The 18,751-nt window shown below is 33.0% G+C and overlaps 2 protein-coding genes across 2 annotated transcripts; both read left to right on the forward strand.

The window, feature by feature from the left end:
- LOC125822531 (uncharacterized) lies at positions 1-4,498 on the forward strand. The gene is made up of 4 exons (XM_049501938.1): positions 1-547; positions 2,418-2,467; positions 2,730-2,807; positions 3,032-4,498. The coding sequence occupies exons 1-4, from the start codon at positions 395-397 to the stop codon at positions 4,239-4,241; spliced, it is 1,491 nt and encodes a 496-aa protein (XP_049357895.1). The 5' UTR covers positions 1-394; the 3' UTR covers positions 4,242-4,498.
- Positions 4,499-10,969: 6,471 nt separating this feature from the next.
- Positions 10,970-18,090, forward strand: LOC125821915 (uncharacterized). The gene is made up of 16 exons (XM_049501273.1): positions 10,970-11,247; positions 12,993-13,091; positions 13,191-13,298; positions 13,534-13,569; positions 13,870-13,986; positions 14,138-14,221; positions 14,325-14,443; positions 14,957-15,058; positions 15,631-15,747; positions 15,825-15,890; positions 16,139-16,205; positions 16,842-16,895; positions 17,087-17,176; positions 17,355-17,381; positions 17,502-17,528; positions 17,665-18,090. Exons 2-16 carry the CDS (start codon positions 13,047-13,049, stop codon positions 17,821-17,823), a joined length of 1,218 nt encoding a protein of 405 aa, XP_049357230.1. The 5' UTR covers positions 10,970-11,247; positions 12,993-13,046; the 3' UTR covers positions 17,824-18,090.
- The last annotated feature ends 661 nt before the right edge of the window (positions 18,091-18,751 follow it).

Raw genomic sequence — 18,751 nt, forward strand, 5'->3', positions numbered from 1 at the left:
TCATCCGCAGAGAGGGTGAGAGATATTTTCAGGTAAACCAAAATTCTCGATAATCAAAACACGAAATCTCCAATTCCCAAAATTACCGAAAAACAGTTATCATTGTTTTCTCCATTTTTTTCTCTTCCAGTCACCATTCTTCATCAATCATTTCTCCCCTAAATTCCCATTTCTTCAACTTTCTCACAAATCCGTCAACCCCTTTTCTCTCCTTTTTTTTTCTTCCCTAACAAAAAAATTAACAACCCAGAAAAAAATCAGAATTTTCCGTTTAGAAAATCATCTTTCCGGTGATGTTTCGGGGGTAGTTGCTAACGTGCGCCGTTACGGGACTTTTTTTAAAATTATCTGAGCCGTCCACGTGGAGGTTCTGGATTGTTCGAGACCGTTTAGGATGGAGACGGAAACAATGGGGAAGATGAATTGGGGTACGTGGGAAGAGCTAATACTTGGTAGCGCTGTTCGCCGGCATGGGACCAGAGATTGGAACGTCGTCGCATCGGAGCTCCGTGCCCGGACTTTATATCCTCACTGTTTTACCCCTGAGGTATATACTTATTTACAATTACGTGCCACTGTTTTATTTATTTTATGATAGAGACAACACTACTTTTTGTTTTAATTTTTTGGTCTGTTCGCAATCTCCCGTATTTTTCTTCCGTTATAAAAGAATTATTATTGTTCTTGTCGGATAGTTATTTATTTACTATTTGTTTATTCATTTATGCTTCTGCTTCTGCTTCTGCTTCGATTTCCTTATCAGACTGATTTTGTGGGGGCCATCTCATAGGATAAATAACTAAATAATCGAGTTAAAATTAAACAAATAAATTGAATTAACTTTATTTTAAAGCTGTGATTTTTTTTGAGACCGACAAAAAAAGAAAAGAATATTGTATTAATTGGACGGATGGAGTATTAAACAAAGACCCTTTCTTTTTGTTTTTGGATAAATAGTGAATTATTTGGTCTGTCCCTGGTACTAAAATTGAGTAGATAGAATTACAAATCGTATTACTGTTGAGTGTTGAGGTGGAGGGGTGGCCAGTTAAGTATGTGGCAGGAGGAGTTTGGTTGGTAGACTGTCAAAGTGGACCAGAATCTTAAGCTTTTGGTGTAATGGGGCCAGCCAAAACTTTTGTCCTTATTGATGAATGAACATGTGGATGCCATGTAGAGTGGTGAACCAATGAAAAATGGGATCTTTTTTGTAGTGGTTTAATGCATTTTATATGTCAGTGTTTCTTGGTTCCTTTATGTTTTTGCCTTTGACTATGTGGTGATCTTGTGGTGGATGAATATTTGATAAGACAACTCTTGATGATAAAGTATATCTGTACTATGTTTTCTGAATAAAGTTGTTAGCTTTATAGCTGTCTTGATCGGACCCTCTACGAATGTTGTTGTACTCGAGTCTAATATGAGCTTTATTTTTAAAGATTCCTAGTAACTTAGCATTATAGAAACTTGATATTGATAAATAAGGTCTTGACTAGTATTGGTTGTTAGGCTTTTAATTCTCCCCCAGTCTGCGAAATTATTGCCTTTCTTTTTCTCATTACTCTTGATCAGTTGATATTAGAGTAGAATTGTTCTGCAAGAGATGTGATTGATTGAGACATGAAAGGCTCTTTGACCATCTTGACAAAATTCTTTGTGGAGTAATGGAGTTGTAAAATCAAAATTTTAATACGAGAAAAGCTGATCACAAATCTCTGAAGCGTAGCTTGTAATGCTTTGTCACTTTCTAATGATAGAGATGGACAAATAAGGACTGCAAGATTTCTCTGATGCGAAGGAGTAGATTGTAGCATTTACTTACTTAGAATATTTGATATTGAGGACCATAGACATCATAAGATCATTGGTTCTCAGTCATAATTTTTTCACATGTTGTTGGTTTTTGGATGCAACTTGTTGTAAAATGAGATATGTTGTGTCTTGGCACTTTTGAGTAGTGTGAATAGCAAGAGTTTAGGATAATAAATATCTTGCTAACTATGTAAATGCACTAACCAGAGATAAGGGAACCAGTGGCGGAGCCAGAATTTTTAATTAGGGGGTTCAAAATCTGAAGAATTAAACACACGAAGTAGCCTAAGGGGGTTCGACATCTACTATATATACATAAAAAAATATTTTAACCATGTAAAAACAATATAATTTTCCTCCGAAGGGGGTCGGATGACCCCCCTAAAGATAGGGTGGCTCCGCCACTGAAGGGAACCATGAGGTATACTAATTTAATTCAGGATTGTAGTGCTCTGCTGACTTATGACTAGCCAATGCATTTTGTGTAGCAGATTAACTTCAATGCTTTTTCTTGACTTCGTGTTTTCTATGCTTAAGTTTGCCTACCTTTAACCATACTCTACGATATGCTAATTTGAGTCATCGACAAATAACTTCAATTGCAGGCCTGCAAAGCCAGGTATGAGGAGTTACGTAAGCGCTACTCTGGATGCACGTGAGTGAAGTTCTTCGATATCATGACCTTATTTGTTTATTAATGAGTTAGTTACCATGGAAGTTATGGTTTCTGACATATGACACATGTATGATTTTTATTTCCATCTAGTGTATGGAGTACACAGTTCACTGCGCTATTTTATCTTGCCTTCAACTTTGGAATGAATTCATGGTTTCCATTAGTTACTGTGAATCGAGTATAATAGGATGTCATCCTTGCCCTAACCAGTGTCTTACTTATATAACCTTCTTTTGGCCAGTGCTTTGTTTGAAGAGTTGCGGAAGCGACGAGTGGAAGAATTGAAGCGGGAATTGGTGAGATCCGAGAGCTCCATTGGGTTAGTAAATATGTTTCTTCCTGTTTTAAGTTGATAAGCAAACACTAGCTAATAAATCATGTCATTAATGAATCTGATGTTTTGCCACTTTTTCATGCATCTGAATGGTATAAAAATCCTGTCTCATTACATTACTACTGCCTCAAGTCTCTGGTTCCCTTGGTTACCTGTTTCCTTAGAGTAACTCTGTGATTCCCATATTTTATCTCGATGCTCATTGTCAGGTCTCTTGAGTCAAAGATTGAAAGGCTACAGGCTGAGAGAGAGCGATCTGATCAGATCCACAGTTTGAGTCGCACTGAATCTCCTGCTCCTCTGACAAAATCAGAAGATATTGAGTCTTCTGTGAAAGAAGAAGCAAAGGATGGGTTGTCTGCTGGCAGCTTCACGCTTGATATTAGAACAGACGCGACCCCTGAGTCTCAGGTTCCCACCATACCCTCAGCTACAGAGACAGTCGTGAAGCTAGAACTTTCAGAGTCTTGGGGACGGGACAAAGCTCCAAGTACAAGCAAGGTTCCAGAGTCTGCCAATGGAAATGGTGGGGCTGTGAGGAAGAGAAGAGGCAAGAGGAGAAGAAAAGACACGGTTTGGGATGCCAAAGAAGGGAGCATTGAGGACAGTGACAATGTATGTTCAACGAGTCTCGCCTCCACTTCTCACTGTAAAGAAGTACTAACCAGTTGTGATCAGAGTATTAGGCGTTCTGCTGCAAGTGATCATATAGTAGGTATATCTAGGTTTAGGAACGATGACTTGATGAAGATTTTCAATTCTATTACACAGCATGAAGCTGCTATGGTCTTCAGGCATCGTCTTGATAGTCAGAAGAGAGCAAGATACAAGAAAATGATAAGGCGTCATATGGATATCGAAACAGCAAGATCAAGACTAGCCAACTGGTCCATCAAAACACCAGGTGAACTCTTCAGAGATTTCCTTTTACTAGCCAACAATGCCATGGTATTTTACTCAAAGAGAACGAGAGAATACAAAGCAGCAATGGCCCTAAGAGACATAGTCACTAGAGCCTATCGGGAACATTACAAAGGCTCTTACCACAAAGCTACATCATCACACCTTCCATTGCCAATAATTGGTAATCCACCTGGGAAGCCACGAAGTGTTCGCCCTCGTCCTTCCAAAGACAAACTTCAAGCCAAGTATAGCAACAACATCATTGCTGGAACACTAGGAAGACAGAATCATAGACTTGGTGATGCTGCTGATTCTAAGGTACCATTGCAAAATCCCTTATCAGCTAAGAAGGGCTTCAAGAGGCCCGGAAAAATCAAGTGTGGATTGACTACCGAGACTGTCAATCCACAAAGTAAAGTACAAGCTAAGGAATCCTCACAACATAATATTAAGGTTAAAAAGGAGCATCGAGTTAAGCCTGTGACCAAAGAGAGGAAGAGGGCTCGGCAAAAGTGATTTGCTGATTCCATGATCCTTGGTGTTCACTTACTTTTTGGTATAGAAATTTTCTGTGTATCATAATTCAATTTTGGGTTGCCATTTTGATCTAGGCTTCATCTTGATACAGGAGAAATGCAGGTGTAATATAATACTAATCAAGTTGTGGATAATTAACTCCAAAATTATAGAATTGTTCCTGAACTATCTCTTCATCAGGCCCAACTATATTATGGATAAAAAGGTCTTGTAAAATAAGAAGCCCAATGGTTGGACCCAATAATTGTGTTGTTATGGTTGTGCCTTATGTGACAGGCTCAACTCAAAAGACATTGAGACGAGGATCGATTCTGTGTCATCCGTGTGGATAACCACCCTTCAAGTTAACTAAGCCATCCCGAAGGACATTCTTTTGCAGTTTTGTCCATATTATATGTTGCTCTTTAATTTATGCTCCTCGTTACAAATAATTTTTTCACGGGCATACGTTTATATTTTCATATCATAATGATCAACAAATTATGTCTGAATGCAAACTTCAATTTCTAAAGAACTTATGTCCTATTATGCATAAGTTCAATTGCAAAATGAGAAAAATAAAAAACCAGATCACTATCACCACATGATATTATTTCTTCCTCTAATTTAACCATATATTGTAGTTAGCCTAATCAATAAACAAGTCAAGATCAACTTACACATAGTTAATTAACTAATTGTTGATCAATAAAATAGATAAATAAATAATTAAGCCAATAGACAGTGGACAAAACTCCTTATGCATAATGATTAACTGATTGGTGACAAAGAATAAGGAATAAGTTACTAATATTTTAAAAAAGGTTCCATTGGTTAACTAGTTCCACTTCCACATGTCAAGATCAACTTATAGTTTAGATCTTAAAATTATTTTTTAATGCAACATTGTGTCTCAAAAAGGGTTTGCACATATTTGGTAAAAACACTTACCTTCCCCAAATGCTTACATTTTTTTTTTAAACACTTACCTACCCCAAATGCTTACATTTTTTTTTAATAAAAAATGCTTACATTAAATTAATAGACATGTAACATGTGTTTGCATGTAATTCTCTTTATCATTTATATAGTTTTGACTTATCAAATCACTTGACTATACCAAGCTCATGTTGTTTGATATAAATAATAAAAAAATATTTATATTCAATTGATGAAAAATGGGATTTGAGAGGAGCTGAAAGTGTTTATATTAGATTATATTAATTTATCATCATTATTATTTATTATAGTGAAAATATGTGTTAGTAAATTGTGGTTTAGTATTAAGAGTATATATGAAAACCGGTCATTGGAAGCAAAGATCTTTCACCGAGTAAATTTTGTATATATTAATATAAATTTGGAGTAGTTTTTGTTGAAACCAAGTTAAGATAAAATAGGGACCATTTGAACAATATAGAAAACAGCCACCTAAACAATTTGTTTTTCCATATGAATAATATTACTAATATAATTATTCTTCATAGGGTTAGTACTCTAATCTTTATCTAATCCTAGGAGAACACACTTTGCCTCTTCTTTTTTTCCACTCCCCTTGACCATAATTACTTCCCTTTCTTTATTTTGACTGTATCACATGGTTTAACATAAAATAGTCAATTTACGCTTTTTTTTTTCCTTCAATTTAATCATCTTGTATTCAATATTTACTGATCTAATTAATTCGAATTTAAATTGAATAAGTTATTTTTTGTGATTTGAATTGGAACATCTTCGCGATTTATAACGATTTATTCTTTTACACGTGACTTCACTTAGGTGATCCAACAATTTCTTAGTGCTAATTGTTATAGGGGTGTCAACTACTTCATGAAATCATCAATTCACATTAATAAATAAATAATTAGAGAAATAAACCTGCCACACGATACCATAGATAATTAATAATATTAGTAATAAAAAGCTTCCCTTAATTATATGGTACTTAGTTTAAATTATAAAGGAAAAAATATGTCAGAGATCAACCTAACTTTAGATCTTCATTTATTTTTTTTAATGTAAGATATGGGACTTAAAATATGTTGCTACATAGGTGGAGAGATTATATATTAATTTATTGAGAAAAAAAATACTTGGATTTAAAATATTGGGTGTATTTATTGGAGATGAATTGATTTTATTTTATTGACGACAAGGAGTTAATTCTCTCACTTTTTCCCATAATTTTTTTAAAAAAAAAACATTAAAAAAATTGAGGCACATATAACGGAAATATTATTAAACAAGCAAAATAAAATAATATAAAAGTACCCTCCAAACCTAGGATTTTGTTAGCTGTAAAAACAGGATGTTCTTTACTTGATCGACACTAAGGTGCGATTTCTACGTCGATTTTAATAAATAACTAAATAATATAAACTTTGTTTGCTGTAAAAAGGACGTTCTTGATTTTATTAAATAATACTTATGTGTGATCTTCAAAAACTAAGGTGGATTGTTATATTAAGTATTTGATATAAAAAAATCCTATTATGTTCAATATTTACTTTGAAACTTGATTAATTCAAATTCATTTTAAAAAGTTTCATTTTGAAATAAAATGTTTCTTATCAAAGTACTTAAAGGTTAATTATGCTTATTTTGATATTACTTAAAACTAAAATTTATCCATAATTGAAGAATTAAAGTATTTATTGACCCATCTCCACCCCACACCCCCACCAAAAAAAGAAGATAAACCTAACCTAATAGTACCAAATATTAGGTAGGTAGTTCAAATAATAATTTTAAGAAACCAAAAAAAAAAAAAAAAAAAAAAAAAACAAGGGTGTTATTAGGTCAAATAATTGCAAAGGAAAAGAAAAACCAAATAAATCTTTGTTCCGACCAAAATCTCAAAAGCCTTGTTAATATACTTTTTCCTCACTTTTCTCATGTGAACACCCCCCACCCCAAACAATGAAAAAAACAAGAAATTAAATAATAGGGCCTATAGAATAAATAAGGAGAAAAAGAAAGAAAGAAAGAATAAAAATATTCAATCTCACAAATAGTATTGGTAGTATTGGTCTCATATTAAGTAGGCGTGGATATGTAATTTTATATCGCGATATAAAATCATGAAATGAAATCAGCTTTTGGACATATGGTTTCACGCTGATTTAATCCCTAATTCTCTAAAAATCATGATTTGAGATTTTTCAAATACAAAAATTGACCCACAAGTTTATATTTTGAAAAAATAATCCCACATTTATATCTACTAACCATTTATTTTATATGTAAAAAAAAATTATAATTCATATCATTATTGTTTAAACCATTCATATCTCATATAATGATTATTCTCACTAACATAAAATTTATTAGTACTTCAAATCAATTTCTACTTTACCATTTATATTCATCAAATTCATTATTTTTTTTATCAAATTTATTTATCAATCAAATTAACCAAAAAATTCTAAAAGTAACAATGTTTGTTCGTCTTCTATATCATGTGAACGAGAAATGCAAGCTTAACGTGAGATTATTGTACGTACTATGTGAGGGGATTATATTAAAGATTAGTACACCACAATTTATGTTTAATTTTATTTTTTATCGAATTAAAGTTTGATCAATAAATATTATAGTTTTAAAGAATATCTTTGTGATTGTGTATTATGTAATTTTATACACTTTTGCTTATTTAGTAAGACTGTATAAAAAATTAAAATAATTTTAATAGTTTTACAACTTATGAGTTTTATGTTTATGAGAAAACATGTAACATAAAAAGTTCAAATCGTATATCTGAATAAAACTTCAACTTCATTTTATAATTTTAAATCATGATTTCATATCGCACGGTCAAACGGACCTAAAAATAACATCAAAATAGCTAGCATCATGAAAAGTCACAAGTATTGTACATGTGCACCCACACGCCTTCAATTTCAATTCACATGTTTTATGTATAGCTAGCTAGATTCTACTAATCTTTTTTATTCCTTTTCCTTAATTTCATATTTCACTTATATACTAGTCACGCCATTTTCACTTAATGCAAGGTTGAACTTGTAAATATTATTATTATTATTATTATTATTATTAATAGAACCATTTTTTGTGATAATAATAATACAATAACGTATCTGTATAAGTCAAAAAGTGACTTTATTATTAACGCGAAAATTCAATTGGATATTTACTAATTAAGATGAAGGAGAAAATACTATGTAGCTATAATCTTACAAAATACAATACATTATCAATTTTAGTGACAGACCTTTCACTATCTTTTTTTTATTTTTTATCAATTCTTTAATCATGACCAGCACAAAATTAGAAGACAAAAAACTTTTTTTGTTTGTTTTTTGTTGCAATCATTTAAAGTTGAATGTCAATACAAATTAGGTGGATAAATTACCAAATCCAAGACAATATAGTAGTTTTCTTCTGGACCCCAAAAAATGTAAAATGTTCCAAAAGAAGGCATATTTTGCCAAATTGTTGAAATTATTCACAAAAATAACTAAGAAGCCAAAAATGTTATTCTTTTTTCAAGAGCTCTGTCTACCTAAGTACTACTTAAATTCAAACTATAAGCAATCATCAATGTAAAGTTCCACTCACCTTATATGAAGATGATTTATTCGAAATCAATAATCATAAAAAATACTTTGAATTATTATTTTTTTCGCGAGTTTTATATTTGATTATCAATTATTCTCTTTTATTAAAACAAAAAAGAGAGCAACTAATTGTTAGTCTAATCAATTTTAAAGTGGAAAACTTGTCGAAAAAGTGATAGTTCATATTTTTAACCATTAACTCTTTTAGAGATTTAATATATGGTCGTTTTTTTAAAAATAAGATATTATTCGAACTAAATAAATGTATTAAAAGCGCACTAATCAGCTGCCCTCATCGAACACACCGACACATACTAATGCGATTAACACGTTTCTTAAAAATATTATTAAAAAAATATATTTAAAAAAATATTTATATTAGGTAGAAGTTGGCAAACAAAAACAAAAACATATATATATATATATATATATATATATATATATTAATTTTCAAAAAATGCACTTTTCAACCAAAAAATATTTATATTAGGTAGAAGTTGGCAAACAAAAACAAAAACGTACACACACACACACACACACACATATATATATATATATATATATATATATATATATATATATATATATAATTTTCAAAAAATGCACTTTTCAACGAAAAAAATATTTCTTTTCCGAGTAAAATTTAACGGCAAGTTTGGTAAATTAATTGAACTTAACAAACTTCCAACTTAAGGATTCATTTAGAGAAAATACAGTTACGAAATTTTGCAAAAAGTTGTTAAAATAATATTCCAGAAATAAACGGTGGACATTTTTAGTTTAATTAAGTTAATCAAAACTTCTAAACTAATTTTCTTAGGGATTGTCATAATTCTTTTTCAATATGTAAATCAAGAGGATAATCAACACTCATCAATAACGCAAAAATATTTTTAAGTTTTCCAATTTGCAAAAATATTAGGATTACATCCAAATAAGTTAGATATATAAACTATTTATAATGCTGATTTTAGGAAGACTTGTTATAAATTTAAAATGAATACACTTTTTTTATCTCCTCCTTTATAATTTGAATTAAAAAAGATAAATATGTAAAAATAATAAAAAGATTAAAACTAAAAACCAAATTTTATAGAAAGATACAACACGTCAACACCAATTGATCTTATATTGATCGATCATATTATTTCTAATAATACAAATCTTTGTTCATGTCACATTTTTCTTCTTCGTTGATTATGTCATTGTGTTGACTTGATATATTGCCATATTTGGACAGGGAGTGCGTGTTTTTATTCTACATATACTATATAATATAATTTTCAACTAAACGTATTTGACTGTCATTTTTTACTGCATATGACTATACCATTGTGTGTAGAAAACAAATTGAAATAGTAGTAAATAACAATATTATATGGGTTATTGATCTTCGCATAAAAAATACTATATCATAATTTAGGATTTAACAGTATGAAGAATTTTTATATTACATTATACTAATAACATACCTTATATTTTAAGTGACTAAGCTTTTTTTAATACAAACAAATTTATAATTGGTCTATACTCTATATATCAAATGACTCCTAACAATGAGAAGTAACACCACTCCCTTAAAACAAGGAAATCAAAACTCACTCCCAACAAGAAAAGTGTCTTTTTCCCTATAAAATAATACTCTGACTCTGTTTATTTTTACTTATTTGTATATTAAAAATGAATTTTTATTTTCATTTACATTTACACACTTTAATATATTGATTTTTTTTCTTCATCTTTAACACTCAATCTATAATTTTATACACTAATAATAATAACTTTTTTCTTAATTTATTATTTAATTTTTCTTAAGAAATTTGGATTAATACCCTCGTCTCTTCCCAGATCCGTCCATGAATCTACACTTATATTACGTGCATATGTTAATTATTTCCGGGGACACAATACACACAAATCACTTTAGCAAACGAACAAAATATTTTATTATTTCTCTAATTTAATAGTACTAATACACCATCAATTTTTGTGTATTTTAACTAAATAAGATTAAAGTATTAATATTGAATTAAAAAAAACAAAACAAAAAATAGAGGTGATTACAGGTGCATTATTACAGTATATAGTGGATTAGAGAAAGCAAAGAGCCACCTTAAACCGAGGTACTTTCCAACAATTTCGTCTCTCTCAAAGACTCTTTCTTTTGCCTAACCCTCCTTCTTCTTTAACCCCACCCCACCTATACCCCCTACCCCCACTGCTACCCTTGTCCACTTCTTTCAATATCTATACTGTATCTGTATGCTTACCTATACATATACATAGATTTGTCCCATTTTCTGTTCTGTTTTGCTGATAAAGACTTGAACTTGTTCTTCAAAGGTTCACTTTTTTTCCACTTTTCAAGATTCTGGAGCTGTTGGGTTGCTCTTTTGCTCCAAACCCTTGTTGGGTTTTCAGTTCTTGAGGTATGTTTTCAATCTTTCTTGGTTCTTGATTCTTGATTCTTGGTTCTTGGTTCTTGTTTTTTGGTGCTGTTATGGAGATTGTTGGGTAATGACAATTAAGCCCATGGTGGAGTTGGGTGTGAGTGTTCTTCAAAAAAGATCAAGTCTTTAATTAATGGGGGTGGCGTGAGCTGATCAGATTCATTAGCTTTTTAAAGTTTTATTAATGCTAGAGTGTTTGTGTAATTAATGGTTAGTTAAGTGTGCATTGAATGGTTATTTGTTGTAATCTTGAAAACTGATTACTTCAAGTAACGTCTTCTCTTCATTTAATTTTCTCCTCCTTGTCTTTGAATTTCTCCTAGTTTTTGGATCCTATTGAACTCACTGGTTTCCCTCATCAATACTTTGAATTCGTTATAGGATTTGTTAAATTTGTAAGAATGAGCATGTTAGGAATTTCATCTGCTTGCCTGTGAGTTTTTTATTTGGAATAAACTCTGAATCACAATTTTCTTTTTGTAGGGAGGAGGATAGATTTTTGTTAATCACTATTGTTATTTTCCACATTCATTTATCTAGTTTTACATGGTTCTTGGTTCAACACAGATAAATATAGAACCATATGAATTTGTTAGTTTAAAACATAGAATGTGGGTTGAACATTTTTTTGGGAGTCTTGATGCCGTGTGAATTGCAAATGTTGTTCCGAGAAAAATTCTGGCATACATGAAAATCAAACAAGGTGACAACTATTAGTGGAATTCGTCAACTTTGTCAACGCTTGTGTGTCACTTTATTGTCTTATTCTCTGTCTCTACATTCAAATTAGACATCTTATCATTGACAACACTACCTCTTCCATTTTTTCGGTCGGTTTGTGGGTGGGGGTGGGGGGTTGGAAGGAGGAAAATAATGAGTTGTCTTGGAATAGCTGGCTGAGCTTGCAACTACTTTCCTTTTGTTTATAAGGGTGGTCTACAACGAATTTGCGCACACCTCAGCTATAACACTTGCTATCTTTCACTAGGTAAATTTGTCTACCAATGCCTTTTCCCATGGAAAGAGGTCACTTAGCGTTTTTATCCTTTCCAATCTCCAATAGTTTTAGTCCATTTCATTCACCTAAGTACTAGTCCCAAAGTTTTCACACAGTTCATAACCTCTAGGGCACATCCAGTGTACCAGTAGCAACCCTGAATTAAAAATGACCTGTCATTTCACAGCATATATTCTATAATTGTCTCCCAAAGTTTTCACACACTTGATTACCTCCAGGGCACATCTAGTCAACCAGTAGTGACCACGAATGCAAAATGACCTGTCATTTCACAGCATATATTGTAGCCTGACTGTGTAGTTGTGTGGGAAACTCGTCATTTTGTGACCTAATCAGATTATAGAATATTGGTCGCTAGAGCCTTTTTGATTTTTGTCCATAAAAATTAAAAGGTGTCAAAAGAAATTGCTTACTGGTATTCATGTGTGTTGATAACCTGTTAAATCGGCTGTGTGAGAGAGTTACTAGGTAATCTTATGCACATTTAAGTTTCATTCCATTTTTGTCAAACTGATAGCTAGCACAACATTCTTTTCCTTGTATGCGTTGTTTGCTAGATTCAGAATTCCGTTGGAGATCCTATACTAGAAATAATGTTTATCAGTTAATGAATTGCAGAAAATAGATAAATGTGTTACGTCTTTAAAATCTATTTCACTAGATTCTTTGTTAAGACTAGTTGTTGATATGTGTGCATTTGTTGCAGTGTTCGATGAGAACTTTTTCTGTTTCATATTCGCCTGCAACAGGCAATTAAATTATGGCGGTGTTTCTGCTGAAGAAAAGGAGTGTTCTCCTTGATGGGGTATGTAAATGCTTTCTGGTTAGGAATTACTAATGACCTGATTATCTAGCTAACAATCCGTAGATTTATTAAACATTAACTTGTGAAATTGAATTGCAGGGAACATGTGGATTAAAGATGAGACAGCTACCATTTATGTGGATCATCTGTATAGTTATGTTGTTTATTGTATATAGGACCACCAATTATCAGTATCAACAGACAGAGGTATGATTGCATTGTACTGCCATTGATTTGCTAACATTTGCTACTTTTAATTTTGGCATCTAGACGGTTGCGTGTGAAAGGATAGAGAGAACTTTCCCTTTATCAAACCGAGAGAGGCCAGATGATACATTTGGTGGCATATAAGTTTATATATTGACCTTGTAATTGTGCTTTACCTGATTACCCTGATACAATGTTGCTAAAAACATTTTCCTTTCCCTGTTTACCTTTTCAGATGGAGTCAAGGTTGGATCCATTTTATTCTTCAAAGGTAGTTATGCTCCTTGTTTTCTCTCTCAAAATATTTCTAGCCTTTGTACCTCGCACAGCACAAGGCAGTACCAACTGGATTGATTTTTTGAAATTCAAGAAGTTCTATAATTCATCATTTGATATTTCTTGTTATCTAAAGAAAGGTGTGCATAACATAAATAAGCAACGGAATACTATAAGTGGTGGAGTGGCCTCCGCTTAAATTCAACACCTAAAAGAATTTATGTTTTTTGGGTGAACTAATTTACCCCTAAAAAATCCTTATACCAATGGTGATGCTTTTTATTCTTTCAACCAGGACTCTAGTATGGATATGAGAAGCTTGCACAGTTTACCGCGTGGTATTATCCAAGCAAGATCAGATCTGGAGTTAAAGCCTCTTTGGTCAACAACTAGTTCAAAGTCAAAGTCAAAGGTCTTACTCTCTATACTCCTGAACTGTGAAAAAATAGAGCGACCTCCTTTGGATACTGATATTTTATTTGTTACCACACTTTTCCCATCGCTGGGCTGTCTATCACTCTGTCATGCATCTAATTTGTGGCAATGTTGTGTCTCTATTTCAGGCTAGCAATTCTAGCTCTCATAATTTGTTGGCAGTTCCAGTTGGCATTAAACAGAAGAGCAATGTTGATGCTCTCGTCCAAAAGGTATAACATCTAATTTATGCTTGTTATGGACAGCACTTATGTTGTAGTACTTTCTGATTTTACTATCTTGTATATACCTGTGACCTAATCTTGTGATATTCAGTTTCTTTCAGCAAATTTTACTGTCATTCTATTCCACTATGATGGTAATGTTGATGGGTGGGAAGACCTCCAATGGAGTAAAGATGCCATTCACATTGTTGCTCACAATCAGACAAAATGGTAAGAAACACACACTATAGGGGATTAAATTGACACGAGCAGATTCAAGGACAATAAAGGGAACACTTTAGCCACCTTGACTAGCAATATTTCCGTGATTTAGAAGTGCTGTTCAACTGACCTGCAGTGTGATTTTAGTGAAAACAGAGTAATCGTTAGGCCACAAGCTAATTGAGATTAATCTGTGCTTTTCATTAATTCTAAACGTTTTTGTCTACTGATCCAATACAAAGTTGCTGGAAATTAGTCTGCTTCATAATAACCATCCCAGATACCCTGCAATCCTTTGCTGAACAAATGATGACATCTTGTTCTTCATTAATCTTTTGACTTAATGAACTCCTAATATCTCCTAAGTTGGTCTCATCTTTTGGCTGTATGCAAAGTGTTATTTAACTTCTTTAAGGTCCTAGTGTTCATCTTATGCAAAGTTATCTTCCTTGTGGATGCATCTAGCTTGTATGATTTATGCTAAATGATATCTCACCATTGTTGTGAATTTATCTGATGCAGGTGGTTTGCCAAGAGATTTTTACATCCTGCAGTTGTTTCAATCTATGATTACATTTTCCTTTGGGATGAAGATTTGGGTGTGGAGAATTTCCATCCTGGAAGGTAGGATGATTGCACGAGGTTGACGTTGGCTTTCTGTTTATCTTATATTTTTAATCCACCAATAGATACATTTGATACAAGTCATTCACTCCTGGTGAGTGTTGTGAATATATTTTCTATTTGCTCGTTTTGTAGAAATAAAACAGATCTAATCATTTGATATCTCCTGGTGGATTATTGTGAACAATGATCCTATGAACTCCTTTCTTAGAAATAGGCAGATGTTATCATTTTAATATAAATCAGTATGAGTTTGTTTCTATGATCCTGGATATTTTTCCTCTCCTATTTTATTTCTCAAGCATTTGGTGTCAAAAGTCCTGACATGTTTCCTTGGGCATTCCGTGCTTTGAGGAGATAAACAGTAGTTGCTTCATTTAGTATCTACAGTTTATTGTATTTACATTATCATGTCAATGGATGATTTCTATTACTTACTCTGTTAACCAGGCTTCCTTTTTTATGGGGCTTCCTGCTCTAGAAGGATGGTTGTTAATTTTATGAAAGCAACAAGTCTTACATGCCTCTTTGCTAATTATAATTTTCTTTCAATTGCATCCTTTTGTTATTAGGTACCTTGAAATAGTTAAATCTGAAGGACTGGAAATTTCTCAGCCAGCTTTAGACCCGAATTCAACTGGTATCCATCATAGAATCACAATACGAAGCAGAACAAATAGGTTCCACAGGTAAGTCCGCCTGGCTATTTAACCACCCAAATTCAACCTCCTTTGGGTGAATATTGATGCACAATTCCTTTTTGCAGAAGGGTCTACGATATTAGAGGTAGTACAAAGTGTTCAGCCGAAAGCGAAGGTCCCCCATGCAGCGGGTAAGTGTAACACAATTACTGGATCAGACTGTTATGAGCCTTTGGGCATTGGTTGGTCAGGATAAGTTTTTGCATCAGTTCCTGATGTTCAAAATGACCTTGTTGTATACTCTCTTCCTACAATTTTGTTCTACAAAAAAAGATTTTGAGAATATTTAACTTCTCGAGTGCCTTGAGGTAGATGCAAGTTCTTCCGGAATTTCTTTACCATGCATTAGCAGAATGGTTGATTCACTCTCCTTTTACAGATTTGTGGAAGGAATGGCTCCTGTCTTTTCCAGATCTGCGTGGCTTTGTGCCTGGCATCTTATACAGGTAGAACTTGGTTTCTCTCTTAGCTGAGATAGGACATTTTCAGGCCTTTATTAAGAACCCTATGCATACACTTAATGATAACATAATCAAGAATATACATGTAAGTTTTGAGGATGGTGTTGGATTTTGATATTTTGATTTTCGATTTGAAAGAGGCAGGCAAAAGTATTCTAGAAGTGTGTTTCGATTGAGTGCCTGAGTTTTTGTCACTTTGTTTAGTTGATCATCCCAATGAGTGGTACGTTTTGAAGAATTCTGGCAGCTTAAAATTAAGAATTCTACTGTGTGTGCCTGTGCTCTAAGTTACATTCTTCTTAGTGGAGTGGGGAGCAGTGTTCTCTAAGAGATGATGACTATGTCTGGTTTGTGTCAGAACTTTAACAGTTCCGTATAAATTGTTGCATTTGCTCATCTTATAATCACATTTTTTTTCATTTTGGATTGAAATGCTTGTATACTGTTAATGTGCTCTAATTAAATTAGCAAAGCTCAGCGATGTTCTTGGATTACTTTTCCACTTGCACTTTTGACATGTCGTGTGGACGCACTATCCACTTTCATTTTCCACTCTCGTATTGATTCATCATCCTGTTTAGATGAGCTGCTAATGGTTGCTCTGTGCCTCTTTCTTGTCAGAATGATCTTGTTCATGGATGGGGAATGGACATGAAACTTGGTTATTGTGCACAGGTGAACTTTCTTTTCGACTTGTTAATTTACAAGATGAACCTCTCATCCCTTCCTGTGGATGTTTTTATGCCTGTTGTCTCCGGAGTGTAAAATAGAATTTCTGGAATGTAAATTGCTATACATTTCTCTTTACTCTTTAAAACTGTCTGTTCTGATACAGCCCTAAACCTGTTTGAATTTTATTATTGTAGGGAGATCGATCCAAAAAGGTGGGAGTAGTTGATAGTGAATATGTAGTGCACCAGAGCATCCAAACTTTGGGCGGACAATCTTTGAAAAAGGTAACTCTCTATATCAATTATCGAAGACTTTCGATTCGTTTTTTGCAACTATCCTCATTAATCATCCCAAATATGTTAGATAAGGTGTTCTTTAAGTCTACAGATAGAGGCTATATCATAATAATTGTGCTGTTTGCTTCTTTGTACCTCCATTGTCCATGCTTTTTTCTATGTGCAGGATTCAAATCCTGAAGAGTCTGTGAAGGTATACATCCAATTCTACTTTGTGCTTGGACAGTTTGATTTTTCCAACATATATCTTCTTCTGCTGATGTTTTAACTGATTCTTGTCCTTGATTTTCATTTTCTTTTCCTTGACCTACAGAGACACGTTGTTGACGTGCGATCTGAGGTGAGTGTCTGCTTATACGACAACATATTCATTTCATTCAACTTTCTTCTTTCATGGCATTGTTCATGTTGTGTGCATTACTATCGTCTATCTGCCCTTCCATTTAGCTTATTTTCAGCTGCCTTCCCATTTGCAGATTCGGAGACAATCAACTTACGAGCTGCAAATATTCAAGGATCGATGGGAACGAGCTGTGAAGCTGGACAAGAACTGGGCGGATCCATTTAAAGGTAGCCAGAGACGTAGACAGCTGTATAAACAAAGGCAAAAATCAAAGGTTAAGAAGCTCAGTTAAGGTTCATAGGTTTATCTCAAATCCAGTCAATGGGGAAAAACAAAAGGTTCATAGGGTTCATGTCTTGTAATTTGTTCTTCTTTTTAGGCCCCATGAATCTCATGATTAGTTCATTACATATATAGGTTTAGTTTCTCCTAATTTTTATACTGAATGTATTTAATAATTTTCTTCTTTTTAACTTTATTTTCTCCACCTTTCTTCACTTCTCTTTTATGTACATCATTTTTTTTTTTTGTAACTAGCCTTGGGTTAACACAATGTTTCTTTTGATTTTAACTTCCTTTTTTTTCTGGTCTGTGGAATTTTTTTCAGTAAAGACCAAAAAATCAAATCTATGAAGTGTTGAGTTAATTAGCACTAATGTTAAATGGGGTCTATATATTGAAGGATTGAAGTTTGGAATCTAAATCCCCAGTTGTATTGAATTTTGATCAATAATGTTTAAGTTAGAGGACCCCAATTTTTGAAATAACCTTTCCACCTCTCTCACTCGTCTCTCTCCTTCCTCTCCCTCTCTTGCCTTCGGCCCTCTCCTATGAATTGCGCGGTGTATAAATTAAAGTTAAACCCTAGGTTGTGAAATTGAAAACCTTTATTTGATCTACCACAACAATGCCACAAGTGAAGTTTGTAGCCAGGAATTTCATGGATATGGTTGCTTCATTCCTTGTGATGAAACTAGATGATGATCGTCTTTCTGCTTCTTTCAAGTGTGTATCTATCTATGCTCGATACACTTAATATATCAATGCATATTTGATATTGGCTTATTTGATGGATGTATTAGTGCATATATAAATACAAGATACATGTATCTACTCAAAGATAAAACTAAATACATCGCAGATACACTGTACACTAGATATTTGATATCGGATACATTATATGAAATTGGTATTGGATACAGGGGAGGCTCAACGTAATC

Source organism: Solanum verrucosum, unplaced genomic scaffold (genome assembly GCF_900185275.1).
Source record: "Solanum verrucosum unplaced genomic scaffold, falcon-dt-bn FXZP01000103.1, whole genome shotgun sequence".
NCBI lineage: Eukaryota > Viridiplantae > Streptophyta > Magnoliopsida > Solanales > Solanaceae > Solanum > Solanum verrucosum.